Source organism: Sminthopsis crassicaudata, chromosome 2 (assembly GCF_048593235.1).
Source record: "Sminthopsis crassicaudata isolate SCR6 chromosome 2, ASM4859323v1, whole genome shotgun sequence".
NCBI lineage: Eukaryota > Metazoa > Chordata > Mammalia > Dasyuromorphia > Dasyuridae > Sminthopsis > Sminthopsis crassicaudata.
In genome coordinates, this window is record NC_133618.1 from 663,584,814 (window position 1) to 663,597,421 (window position 12,608).

At 41.1% G+C, this 12,608-nt stretch overlaps 1 protein-coding gene across 7 annotated transcripts in view; it reads left to right on the forward strand.

Moving 5' to 3' along the window:
- Positions 1 to 12,608, forward strand: part of ANK3 (ankyrin 3) — a 702,347-nt gene that overhangs the window by 647,366 nt on the left and 42,373 nt on the right. For all 7 annotated transcript variants that reach the window (XM_074297039.1, XM_074297040.1, XM_074297044.1 and 4 more), the window contains 7 exons: positions 2,996 to 3,207; positions 5,240 to 5,447; positions 5,900 to 5,996; positions 6,529 to 6,757; positions 8,337 to 8,462; positions 8,978 to 9,100; positions 11,496 to 11,577. In XM_074297039.1, the coding sequence (XP_074153140.1) occupies positions 2,996 to 3,207; positions 5,240 to 5,447; positions 5,900 to 5,996; positions 6,529 to 6,757; positions 8,337 to 8,462; positions 8,978 to 9,100; positions 11,496 to 11,577 (1,077 nt within the window). The remainder of the gene's footprint in view (positions 1 to 2,995; positions 3,208 to 5,239; positions 5,448 to 5,899; positions 5,997 to 6,528; positions 6,758 to 8,336; positions 8,463 to 8,977; positions 9,101 to 11,495; positions 11,578 to 12,608) is intronic.

Genomic DNA, 12,608 nt, shown 5'->3' on the forward strand with positions numbered 1-12,608 from the left:
GTTTTCCAGTCTGTTAAAATAAACTGGAAAAGCTCATGGCAAAACACTGTGGATCTCTATCAAGAACTGACCCTCACTCCACTCCCCCTGAAAAAGGAGAACATGACTGAAATAACTGGATAACAATAAACACACACACAAACACACAACTTCAGCTTCAGAAGTGCTTGTGTCAAATAGCCTTAAAGGAGCTTTTCAGTATACCTTTGGTTTCTTCCTAAGAAGCAGATCATTAGCAACCTGTTTACAATTTACCAGTGAACATGCTGCCTCCTAATTAGCTCTCTGAACACTCACCTGGGGCTCCTCGTTCCCCTGCCTGGTTGGTCTTGCTTTATGACAAAATCAAAGAAGGAAATGGAGGAACCATACCACAGTGCTTCGGGTTATCGTGGGTGAAGTGCCATAGTTGGGAGGAGTCCAGAAGTCACTTGAATAACGCTGATCCTTCTCCAGAACAAATACTTTCAAACAGATTGGGAATTCCTTGAGAGCAGAGCAGTTTTTTGCCTTTCTTTATATCCAGAGAAGGTGCTTAATAAATGCACATTAACTAAAAAACAAATAGAGCAGTAGAGTGTTTTTGAAATAAATCGTTTCTCAATCTCCTTAGAATCAGGACCGGTTCTATGTGTGTCTGGTTGTAGGGTAGACTACGTGGTCTAATTTGGAGGGTTCTACAAAGTCCAGTGTACCCCATCCCTAAATATCTCTTCCAGTGACTTGCTCTTGAACTGAAAATTCTCATTGTTAATTCCTTATAGCAATGAAATCACGGCCCTGGACCCAAAATAAACATTGCTCCTTTAACTTCAAGGCATTTTGCATTAGGTTCCTATTAAAAATCATCTCTTTTTCTCAGGGGAGGTAAACATTCTCATCCACTAGTTTGTTAGGGATGCTGAACTAAGAGTTTCCATCCAGAGAGCCAGGCCTTTGAAAAGAGATGTGGAGCAGTTGAATCTGAAAAGGGAGAAAGAGTTGGTAAAGATTGAACCTTCTGTCTGTCATGGACCCCTTTTACTATCTGGTAAAGACTGGACCACTTCTCAGAACCGTGTTTTGCCATCCACACTCATAATTGACAGAGATGCTAAAGTTCAGTCAGAGATTAGTGAAAATAAAAGATGTCACTTTTCCCATCCAGAAATCCATCCACGCCCCCCATTAGTGACCAGTGCAGCCCAGCTTAAGTATTCCTTGCTCTAGGAGAATGTGTCCCACACCGAGGGGACCTTCTCGCTCTGAGCGTCATCGATTCTTGATGAACAGTTTATCAAATTAAGCAATCTTTCTTGTCAAATCACTCCATCTCCGCTTGCCACTTCTTTAAGACTGAGTTGTAGTGAAGGTGCTTGCTCGCATTGGGACCCAGAATTCCCTGTGCCAGTGATGGCACAGGGGCCAGTTATCCCCTATTCTAGCCTTGAGCTATAGTTAATACTTGCCCTTTTCCCAAGTTTTGGACTTATGAATGAAAAGGCATTTGCTAAGTGTGGAGTCTGTGCTGACCACTTGCCGCGTGACATGGTTTTTGTTATTTATATGTATATACAAACTCCTTACCGCACCCTGTGTCTGACCTTTGTTATTTCACCAGTATTCTACCCAGAGGAAATTCTTCATAAATATTTGTCAAATCAAAAGGGACTAATTTATGTTTTTTAAAGAGTTTCCATTTATTTTGTTTTTTTAAAGAGTTTTCTTTCATTTATCTTTCAAATTGAACTGGACCAGTAATTCCTGGAGTCTGCATATTGACATAGTTTTAAAATGCAGTCTTATTTCTATTTTATTGTACATGTATTGATCTTGCTATTTCCTGATTGCATTTTAATCTGTTGTGGACCACATTTTGGACATCCTGCTCTCCAACTTATTCTCTCTCATCTTTCTTGATCAGCAGAGCAGCCCTTCTGTTTCCCCCTCATTCCTCCATCACCCTCTACTCTTGTATTTCATCTTCCCATCTGCTCAGGGAAGCATTTTTCCTTTGTGGTTATCTAATGCATGCCGGCTTCCTTTTTTTACTTCTAATAAATCAATTTGATCTTGAGCACTGCTTCCATCTGGCAATTCTCCTTGTCTCTTATTTACCCATTCCAGAACCTGGCCTTCTCGGGTACTTCTCCTTTTCCCTTGGGCCCAAACATGTTGTCAGCTTCCCTTTTCTGCTGAACTCCTAAATCAACCCAATATTCTTCTAGATTCTATATATTCTTATGTATTCCATATTCAAGACTTGTCTTGTCCCCAATTTCCTTTGTGATGATTTGGGCTGAGATTGATCAGAACACAAAGAATGAGGAGACAAAAATAGGAAAGAAAGAGGGATGAAAGAGTGAGGGAAGAAAGGACCAGGATGGTTTAGGGGAAAGAGCACTGGATTTGACTAGTGCTTTATACAGGTGGCATCTTTTGATCCCTCCCACAAATGTAGGTGCCATTATTGTCTTTTTGTGTGTCAGACACTGAGAGGGGAGATTCTGACCTGAATTCCTCTATGACTATTTAAGAATTATGTGGTTTTATGGTTTTGAAACATATTTGGAGAAATAGTTGTGTTCATTCAAGTCTTTAGACCCTCTCTACTGTGCCCCCAAAACCTTCCTTGTAGGTTCTTCGGGATGCTAGACTAAGAGTTGGAAATTACCCAAGGAGTCCTCTAGTTATTCTTGATGGGAGAATCCAGGGACCAGAGCTGTTAATTGACTTTCCCTGGATGGTGCTGCTAGTAAGTGATGGAGCTTGTACCTGGCTCCTCCACCTCCAAAACTAGCATTCTTACCATCGAAGCTGCCTTCTGCCTCATCTGCCCTCTTAGGAGGTCAGAAAGACAGAGGGGGTGAGAGATCCGCGTGGCTCATCCACAAAGTGGTACCTACTTCAGGGCCTGGGCTCCGCGGCTCTGGAGCTGGACTTTGCACTACTCAGGATCTCAGAGCTCTCTTCTAGCTCGGACGTCTCCAGTTTGTTATTTCCTTTATTCTTTCAGAGCTGGACAGTCCCGAAGAGTTGGGAAAGAAGCGCATCTGTAGGATTATCACAAAGGACTTTCCCCAGTACTTCGCGGTGGTCTCGCGGATCAAGCAGGAGAGCAACCAGATTGGGCCCGAAGGGGGCATCCTGAGCAGCACCACCGTGCCCCTGGTTCAGGCATCCTTTCCCGAGGGCGCATTGACCAAGAGGATCCGAGTGGGCCTACAGGTAACCCTGGTGCACGTGCACCCATTTTGCGCCAGGGGATCGCTTGTCCTAACCAGTCACTGTTGTTCACCCCAATGGAAGGCCGGGTTTTGAACTGGTGCAGGATTAACCTGAAGTACTTTATGGGGAACTCGACAAGCATTTATCATGTGTGCCAGGCGTTGTGCTGGGTGCTTCAGAGACAAAGATGAAAATGAGGTGGTCCCTGCCCCCTGGAGCGCACGTTCCCTCAGGGGAAACAGCAGCAGCCCTGTAGATAAAAGTGTAATAATGACGACAGGAGGGGACACTGATAATAAACAATAATAATGGTAAAAATTTTATGGTCATGCTATCTATATAATTCTTAGAAGAACCTTGAGAGGTTGTCCCAGTCCTGTCCAGCGCTTTGTGACCCCATTTGGGATTTTCTTGCCAAAGATACTGGAGTGGTTTGCCATTTGAGTTTTATTTACATTAACTAGAAGTTCTGGTTTCTATCCAGACCAAATTGAATTTTTTTTATTTAGAAAATCAATTAGAAATATCAATCAATTCACAATGGTTCATTTAAAAAGCTACTTGTGGGGCAGCTAGGGGGCGCAGTGGATAGAGCATCAGCCCTGAATTCAGGAGGACCCGAGTTCAAATCTGGTCTCAGACACTTAACACTTCCTAGCTGTGTGACCCTGGGCAAGTCATTAAAAAAAGGAAAAAAAAAAACTACTTGTGTCAGGTACTATAATAATTACTGGAAATACAAAGATACAAATGAAATAATCTCAAGAAGAGCATGCTGCTCGCTGAAACACGGATATAATGAAGTAGATACAACCTAATCGAGAGTTAATTTTAGTGGGCTCTAGCAGAAGCACCCGCCACTAACTTGGTGAGATCAGGGGTAAGAATGGTCTTTCTTATATGTCCTCAACTCAAGGATGATAAATTTTCTTTCTACCCTTACAGGGGAATTAACAAATTAAACTATTCTAAGCACTTATTTTTTTAAATCATTTTTAAATTTTAAAAAATAATTATCATTACAAATTCCCACTCATTTAGTGAGTCTGATCAATTTCCATTTGTTACGTAGGAGTCATATAATAGACTTCATTTCTGGCAACAAATAATTTGGGGAATTTAAGTTTTACATCTTCATTGATAAGAAGCTTCATGATGTTGCCCTAGAATTGAAGATTTACAATGATTTCACCCAAGTCGGAAGAAAAGACCAATGAAGGAGGCTAAATTTGGTAGAGCAGAATTCTGTTTCATCCCCTGAGAATCTAAGTGGTTTACTTTACTTCTGAAAGTCTTTTTTTTTCCCACCTGCAAAACTTGTCCCTGGGATACCTCTGAGGCATTCTGCATATTTAAAAAGCCTAAAAGTCACAAGACCGTTCATTGTAAGGTGTCTTATGGAGCTTCAGTATCGTGTTTTCCCTTCATGCTGTAGAAATCTTGGAACAGACCATGTTTACCCCATTCTCAAATTATCTACTTTTCTGTTTCACAAAGTAGCTTAGGCCAGTTAGCAAATAGATCAGTTGTCTCTGAGTGTTCAACCCAATTTTCCCTGGTCTACCAAAGGAAAGGCAGTGTGGTGTAATGCAGCGGTCCTCAAACTTTTTAAATAGGGGCCTGTTCCCTGTCCCTCAGACTGTGGGAGGGCCGGACTATAGTAAAGCTCACACTCTGTCTCCGCCCCTCAGCCCATTTGCCATAACCCGGCGGGCCGCATATACGTCCTCAGCGGACGCAGTTTGAGAACCCCTGGTGTAATGGATAGAGAATCAAGAAGACCTTGATTGCTTTTAATCATGTACTGGCTGTGTGAGTCTGGATAAGTAACTTAACCTGGTATTTCCTGGGTAACTGTTAAGGCTTTAAATTGCAGGCTACCTTAGCAGAGAGGTCACAGTTCTCTTTCCCCACCAAAAAAAGCAACCAAAAAGCAATCTTTTCTCCTTCCCTTCAAGGAAAGTTAGGGATGCAAACACTGGCATTAACCAATGGTTTCTTCATTCGTATAATATCCTTTCTCTGTGTCTAGGCCCAGCCTGTTCCAGAAGAAATTGTGAAAAAAATCCTTGGAAATAAAGCAACTTTTAGTCCCATTGTGACGGTGGAGCCCAGAAGAAGGAAGTTCCATAAACCCATCACGATGACCATTCCTGTGCCTCCTCCCTCAGGAGAAGGTGTAGCCAATGGCTACAAAGGAGACTCCACACCCAATCTGCGCCTTCTTTGTAGCATTACAGGTCTGACTCAGTCGATCGGGTACCCCCTTTTTGGGCCATTCCAGGGATGATCAGTGCTGCTCCAAGCTGCTGGAAAGTGCCTGGAGACGGCATCAGGGTCTGGTCCCACAGTCGTGGGATCGCTCACTTCTGTACCTTCTGCCCACCCAGTCTCCCCTGCCCCCATCCTCGGGCATCCTTCCTCACATGGACCATATAATAGCCTCCTCATTGGTCTTAGAATCTACTGAAATAAGAAGGAGCTTACACGGGCTGCCCAGTGCTGCTCTGAGGTTCAGGATAGGGGGTAGGAGCCAGCTCCCTCTGGAAGTATCAGTGTCTCCACATAACTGCTCTGGTCTCATGGGGTGGAGGAAGCAAGGGATAATGAAAAGTGCACATTAACGAACTTGGAATATTGACAAACGCCACCCCTGTTACAAAGCTAAGGTCTCTGCCATTCATCCTTTCAGGGGGAACGTCGCCTGCACAGTGGGAAGACATCACAGGAACCACGCCACTGACATTCATAAAGGACTCTGTCTCCTTTACGACCAATGTTTCAGCCAGGTATGAAAATTCAGGGGGCCTGAGATTGGTCCCAGAGAGTTGCCATCTTTGTAAAGTACAGGGTCCATACAGGGGAGAGTGCTGTGCCATTTGAGGGTGGTGTGTGATCGATATGAAGCAATTTTAATTTTTAGGAGATGGGGCCTAATTCCAAAATTGTGTATTTTCTCGTTAGGAGTCACTGTTAGCACATGGCCAGGGAATCAGAAAACAAAACAAAAACAACCTTACTCATTCAAAAGAGATAATTTTGGAAACTTTAGGGTAGAATTATGGTAGTTCTCTACAATGGGGAGCAGGGGAAGAAAGAGACAAGGCATCTCTAGTTTTTTCTAAATTATTTATATTTTTAAGAAGGTTCCATGTTTGATTAGACATAGCTTCCTCTTCATCCCTTTCATGATCAAGTTGTTATTTTACCCAGTTATTTTCTGAAATTGTCTATTATATTTCCTGATTATAAAAGCTTGCGGATCTTTTTAAAGGGAAAATTTTTCATTTACTAACTCGTTTCTGTACTTGACTTCCCTAGGTTTTGGCTTGCGGATTGCCATCAAGTTTTGGAAACTGTTGGGTTAGCTACTCAGCTCTATAGGGAATTAATATGTGTCCCATACATGGCCAAGTTTGTGGTTTTTGCCAAAATGAACGATCCCTTGGAATCTTCCTTACGTTGCTTCTGCATGACGGACGATAAAGTGGACAAAACTTTGGAGCAGCAAGAAAATTTTGAGGAAGTTGCAAGAAGCAAAGATATTGAGGTAGGTCCCATTCCCCCAGTAAGGAATCTGTTCATTCAAAAGCTTTAGACTTTGGAGGAGAGAGCAATCTTTTAAAATACAAATGTGAATACTTTGAATCATTGGATCAGAGACTCACAGATATAGCTGGAAGGGGGACCCCTTCTCCCCCCATCATTTTTACACATGATCAGACTAAGATTTTAGTCTACTCTCTTCTTTTTACAGTGAAGGAACCAAGACTTAGTGAAGCCATTTTATTTGCCCAAGGTCACTTGGTGTCAGAAGTCATCCTTGATTTCAAGTTCATTGCTTTTCCCACAGTACCATACTTGCTGTTGTTTTCAAATGAAATATCATATATAAAGCCCTTTGCTAATCTTAAAGGGTTTTAATTTTCCCTCTGCTCTTTTTAAAAAAAAAAAAATTTCTTTGTATGTTGGCCCACTTGTGCTAAGCACATAATGTTTATTGCATGACTGACCATCAGAATTATAGAAATGTAGAATCACAGTTTTAAGGGCCACAGAAGCCACCCAGAAATCCTTCTGCAGAACTGACAAGTCTCTATCCTTAATTTAAAGCCTCTGGTGAATAGATGCTGCTAATCTGCCTCCCAGGATCTCAGAAGGCTGAGGTGATGTCTTCCACTTCTGTGTGGGATGGCTTCCTTTGCTTAGTTCTGAGGCCGTACCCCATATTGTAACCCCTCTTTCCTTCTCACCTTAGAAAAGTGGGGCACAGAGATTGCTTGGTGATGGGATCCCTCCTGGAAAAGCCTTCTTCAGCAGAGAGTCTTTGCCACTTTTTATTGGAATGACTGGCTGGCTGTCATGCTATTTCTCATTGCTGAAAACAGAAAAAATAGGGGCAGCTAGAGGGAGCAGTGGATAGAGCACCAGCCCTGAATTCAGGAGGACCTGAGTTCAAATCTGGTCTCAGGCACTTAACACTTCCTAGCTGTGTGACCCTGGGCAAGTCACTTAACCCCAGCCTCAGGGAAAAAAAAAAATAGAAAAAATAGAGATTAGTTTTGGTCTCTCATGGGTCTGTCGTGTCATCTTCCTCTATGGAGAATGCCACATTATTGTTAGCAGGATGTATTTCAGTTAAACCTGGCACATTCAAATGGACTGTGAAGCCCGGAGATCTGGGCTTCTGGCTGAGGATGGGCATTCACTATTTGGGTGTCATTGGGCAAATCACTGGAAGTCTTTAAGTTCATCCTATGGGAACTAAAAAATACTGAAAGTGCCATGGTTGTCCCAAGGTGTCATGGTGTAATGGAAAGATTAGTAGGTAAGACCCTCAATCCCTTGGTACCTCAGTTTTACCAATATAAAACAGTTAGATTCAATGGCCTTTAAAATCCCTTCCTGCTCCACTCCTGAATGACCTGAGTTTTAATCCTGACTTTGACACTTGCTGTGCAATTTTGGGAAGGTCACTTTTTTTTTTCTCTAATCCTCAGTTTCCCTATTTGATTCAATTTAAAAAAAAAAAAAATCCTCAAGGCTACTATATTCAAAAACCCTGTGATTGGCATGAGGGAGATAAACCCAAAGAATGACGATTAACTTTGATTTTTGTTTTAATGCAGGTCCTGGAAGGAAAACCCATTTATGTCGATTGTTATGGGAATCTGGCCCCCCTCACCAAAGGAGGACACCAATTAGTCTTTAACTTCTACGCTTTCAAAGAGAACAGGCTGCCATTTTCAGTCAAGGTGAGCTAACCCCCGTAGAGATGCTCTGGTTGAAAAATGTTTCAATTTTGGGGGAGGAAGCGATGTACTGTTGATTCTTTATGAGGAATTGTATTTACCAAAATGGTATCCCACTCCTACCTTTTGCCCTTTTCCTATGAAGGCTATTTTAGTGAGTGTCCAAGCTCAAAATTATCAAAAAAACTGTCACCTTTTATGTAATATCTGAATTGCTGATAGGCAAACCCACAATTCTTGAGATCAGTAATTAGGGAAAATCCCTTATTTTCATGAAGAAAATATCTGTAAATCACATGATATGGGGTCTGACACAGCCCCAAATCACCTAGACAGGTATTCAGATATTCTGAGTCTCAGGGCAGCTCGACAGGGCCATCCCGGCTGACGTTTCATCATCGCCACTGTTCTCTTGCCTGTCCTGAGATCTTTCCAATCCAACGTGCTTAACTGCCCAATGGACCTCCATCTCACTACCCGTCTCTTTCAGTAACCATCTTCTCCCCATCTTCTTCTAGATCAGAGACACGAGCCAAGAGCCCTGCGGCCGACTGTCGTTTCTAAAAGAACCAAAGACTACAAAAGGACTGCCCCAAACGGCCGTTTGCAACTTAAATATTACCCTTCCGGCACATAAAAAGGTATCTCTCCCCGCTCTGCTTCCTGTGAATCCCTCCGCCTTCCCACCCTCCCCTGCTAGTCTTAAGGAAGTAGGACCCTGAAATGTGAGCCATGGAATGACTGCTTTGGAACGTGATTCCAGCGACCCAAAGTCCGGTGTCACTCGTCTGTGTGTGGAGAAAGGCTTTGGTTCTTGTGACTGTGGTGTTGGATCCCTGTGGTTGTTCTGACCGGTCTTCTGTTTGCTGCTCATGCTTTTGTTCATGCTCCCAGTAATGTCACGAGTTCCTTTGCTGTGGGTGTGCAGTCTCTAGTTTCTCGGTGTTGGCTTTTTTGGGTTTGCTTTGCTTTCTAAACCAGCTTGCCTTTTGTGCTCCCTACTCAGTCCTTTTCATATCCTGATATTCTTTTCCCTGCTGCCCATTATAATATTCCTTGTCTCTGCAATGCATCTTGGGACCAAAAGGAAACAGAGTCAGATCCAGATGATGAGGTAATATGACCACTTCTGTTTTTATTTTATCAGAAGTAGAATAGAATTGAAAGCTATTTAAGAAAAGCTTTCTGATGAAAGCTGAAGGGTGGGAATATGATAAAGAGAGGATCTAGGTTGATGTCTTTTTAACCTGACTTTTTTAAGTTTAGAGACAGCATATTTTGAGTATATTTCCCTAAAGGAAACAAAAAATGTTTTTATGATTCTCTCACCGTTTTTATTACCAATTTTCACTGACAACATCAAAAGAAAAAGGAGCTCACATAATACGAAAACATAAAATTTCCACTGGGACTCTTTGCTGTGTACCACATCAGCTAGACTAGCTCTACCACATTAGCCCAGTATTTAGTACAGCATAAACTTGGGAGCGTTCTTGTTGCTATCAGCTTAAAGGGTGGAGTTCACCATTCACATAGTCAGGTTCATACCAGGGCCATGAGGGCTTATTCGCTGGCTTTTAATAAAAATTATTTCCCATCCATCTAAGAGGCACTTGCCGTTTGGAAGGGGTTTGGAAGGCTGTTGGACGAGGAGACGGAAGTCTTGTGTTCAGAGGCTGCCTTATGTGTCTTTGGAAAAATCACTTCCCCTCTCTGGCCCTCAGTTTCCCTTTTCTGTAAGATGAGAGGTTTGGACCAGATGACCTCTATGACACTTTCCAACCTATTACTGTTTTATCCTGGATATATCTATATACGTATTCCATTGATTGATTTTCTATATATAGATATATAAATTTTTATAGATAGATACTGATATGATTATATTGATACACATATATAATATGTGTGTGTATATATATATATATATATATATATATATATACACATACCTACATAGCCATATGCACATATTATATATATATATTTTTATATATATATATATACACACACACACACACACACACACACACACATATATATATATATCAGAGATGTCACAGGAGAATACATAAAGAGCTTGAATCAGAATCAGCAAGATGTGGATCTAAATCCCACTTCTGAAACACGCTAGTTAGTGTGATTCTGGCCAAGTCACTTTGCCTTGAGGGAATTGAGTGTTCCATTGAGATGATAGGTTTAGAGAAAAATTATTCACCTACCTATGTGTGCTTATATACTTAGACACATGCATACATATATATGTATATATTAATATATGTGTGTGATATGTAGATGTTCAGATGTTTACACACCTTAGTAACCAAGGTTTAAATTTTGAGTTCTCATAGCTCTCCCCAAATTATACTATCGCTCAGTGTAATAAATACCACAGACCTTTATTTAGCTCCTACTGTATACTGATTAATGTTCTAAGTCTGGGAAGAGATAAAAAAGTTAACCTTGACAGTGGAGTTATTTTATTTTTAAACACACAAACACTTAATCAGAATCATAAGTGACAACAGCAATAGCTAGAACACAACTGATGTTTTTGCCAATCATAATATCAGTGTCTTTTGAAATTTGCAACCCCTTATTTCCTGCCAGAAACAAACTTCTCCCATGCCTTCATTGATTGGTCCGTTAACTGCAGTCTTTTTAGATAGAGTTGACCTTGTGGCCTATGGGCTTTTAGGACATAATGAGTCTGAACAAGATCCTCGTCAGTCTAAGACAGAGTGTGTCATGTTTTCTGTCTCTTTGTAATTCCTTGTAGCGTCCTGTGTTAGTGCTTCTCTACCTGACCAACTGGGCTCTTTGGGAGAAGGGAGGAGGCGGGAGCACGGGTCTTGGGAGGAACTCTGTAGGTTTACTAAAATGTTTAATTACAGAGAGAGCCCAAATAGAGATAAATGTTATAGTAAGTGACATCATCACAAGCATATTTCAATGCTTTGCAAATGTCACACAGAAAATCAGTGGAAAAGGAAAAATCGACTTTTTACCTTTTTTTTATTTTTTAATTTTTTGCAGACAGAGAAAGCCGATCGTCGCCAGAGCTTTGCATCTTTGGCCCTACGTAAGCGCTATAGCTACTTGACTGAGCCTGGAATGAGTGAGTTTCCTAACATATTTACTAATAATATATATGAACTTTTATAAGAAGAGACATTTTTTCTATACTTATTTAATTCTTGGTGTCAGTTGGAAACACAAAATAAATGAGACATTTTTGAAGGAGAAATTCTTGGAGAAATTATACATTTTTTTGCTGTAAGAATTCGGGTTGGGATGGAGGTATAGAAGGTGGGGGGGAAACGGCTAGTTCATCGCTCCAAAGCCAAATTTTAATAGAGATCATTGCAAAGTGTTCCTCTGTTAAAAAGATTCATTCTTCTGTCTTTGTCAAATTATCATGCACTCATCCTAGTTTGTTCCTAGGCTTATAGTTCTAGGGCTAGAGAGAATCTCAGATGCTCTTAAAAGTGCTGAACAGTGATGATCCATGATCATTTTTATTTATCTTCAGTTCCTTCACTTGAAATGCATTCAAAGTTGTAGTGAGTAGCTGATCTCTTTCTTATCCTTCATTCCTAGTTAAGTCTTAATAACCCATTTGTTATTCATTTTTCTTCTTCTTCATTGGTCATTCTGCAATCTTCTCCCTCTTGACTTTCCCTTCTTCTTACAATGACATCAGTTCCCTCCCTGTCGTATCTGCTAAGTTGTGTTTCTTTCTCAAGAATTAGTTTTCATTTCTTTGTCATCCACCCTTCCAATGCATTTTCAAGGTGTCGATTTCCCATCATAGCAGTAATATCTTCAGTTCATTTGGGCATCTGCCATCTTTGGAAAGGCATTTTTTATTCTTTTGGGGGCTCTTTTGACACCTTCAACCTCCATTCCTAGACTCATGTAAAAGTTGTCCAATCAGGCAGTAAATCCATTCACTTATAATTCAATCAGATGATTGGGTTGATGATCTCTTTGTTATCACTTCTTCCATAAGGGGCTGGTTTGATTGCTTCAATTATTCCATCAAATTATTGAACACCTTCTGGCCTCGGATACTTAACACTTCCTAGCTGTGGGACCTTGGGCAAGTCACTGAGCCCCAATTGTCTCAGAAAAAAAATAAAAAAATAA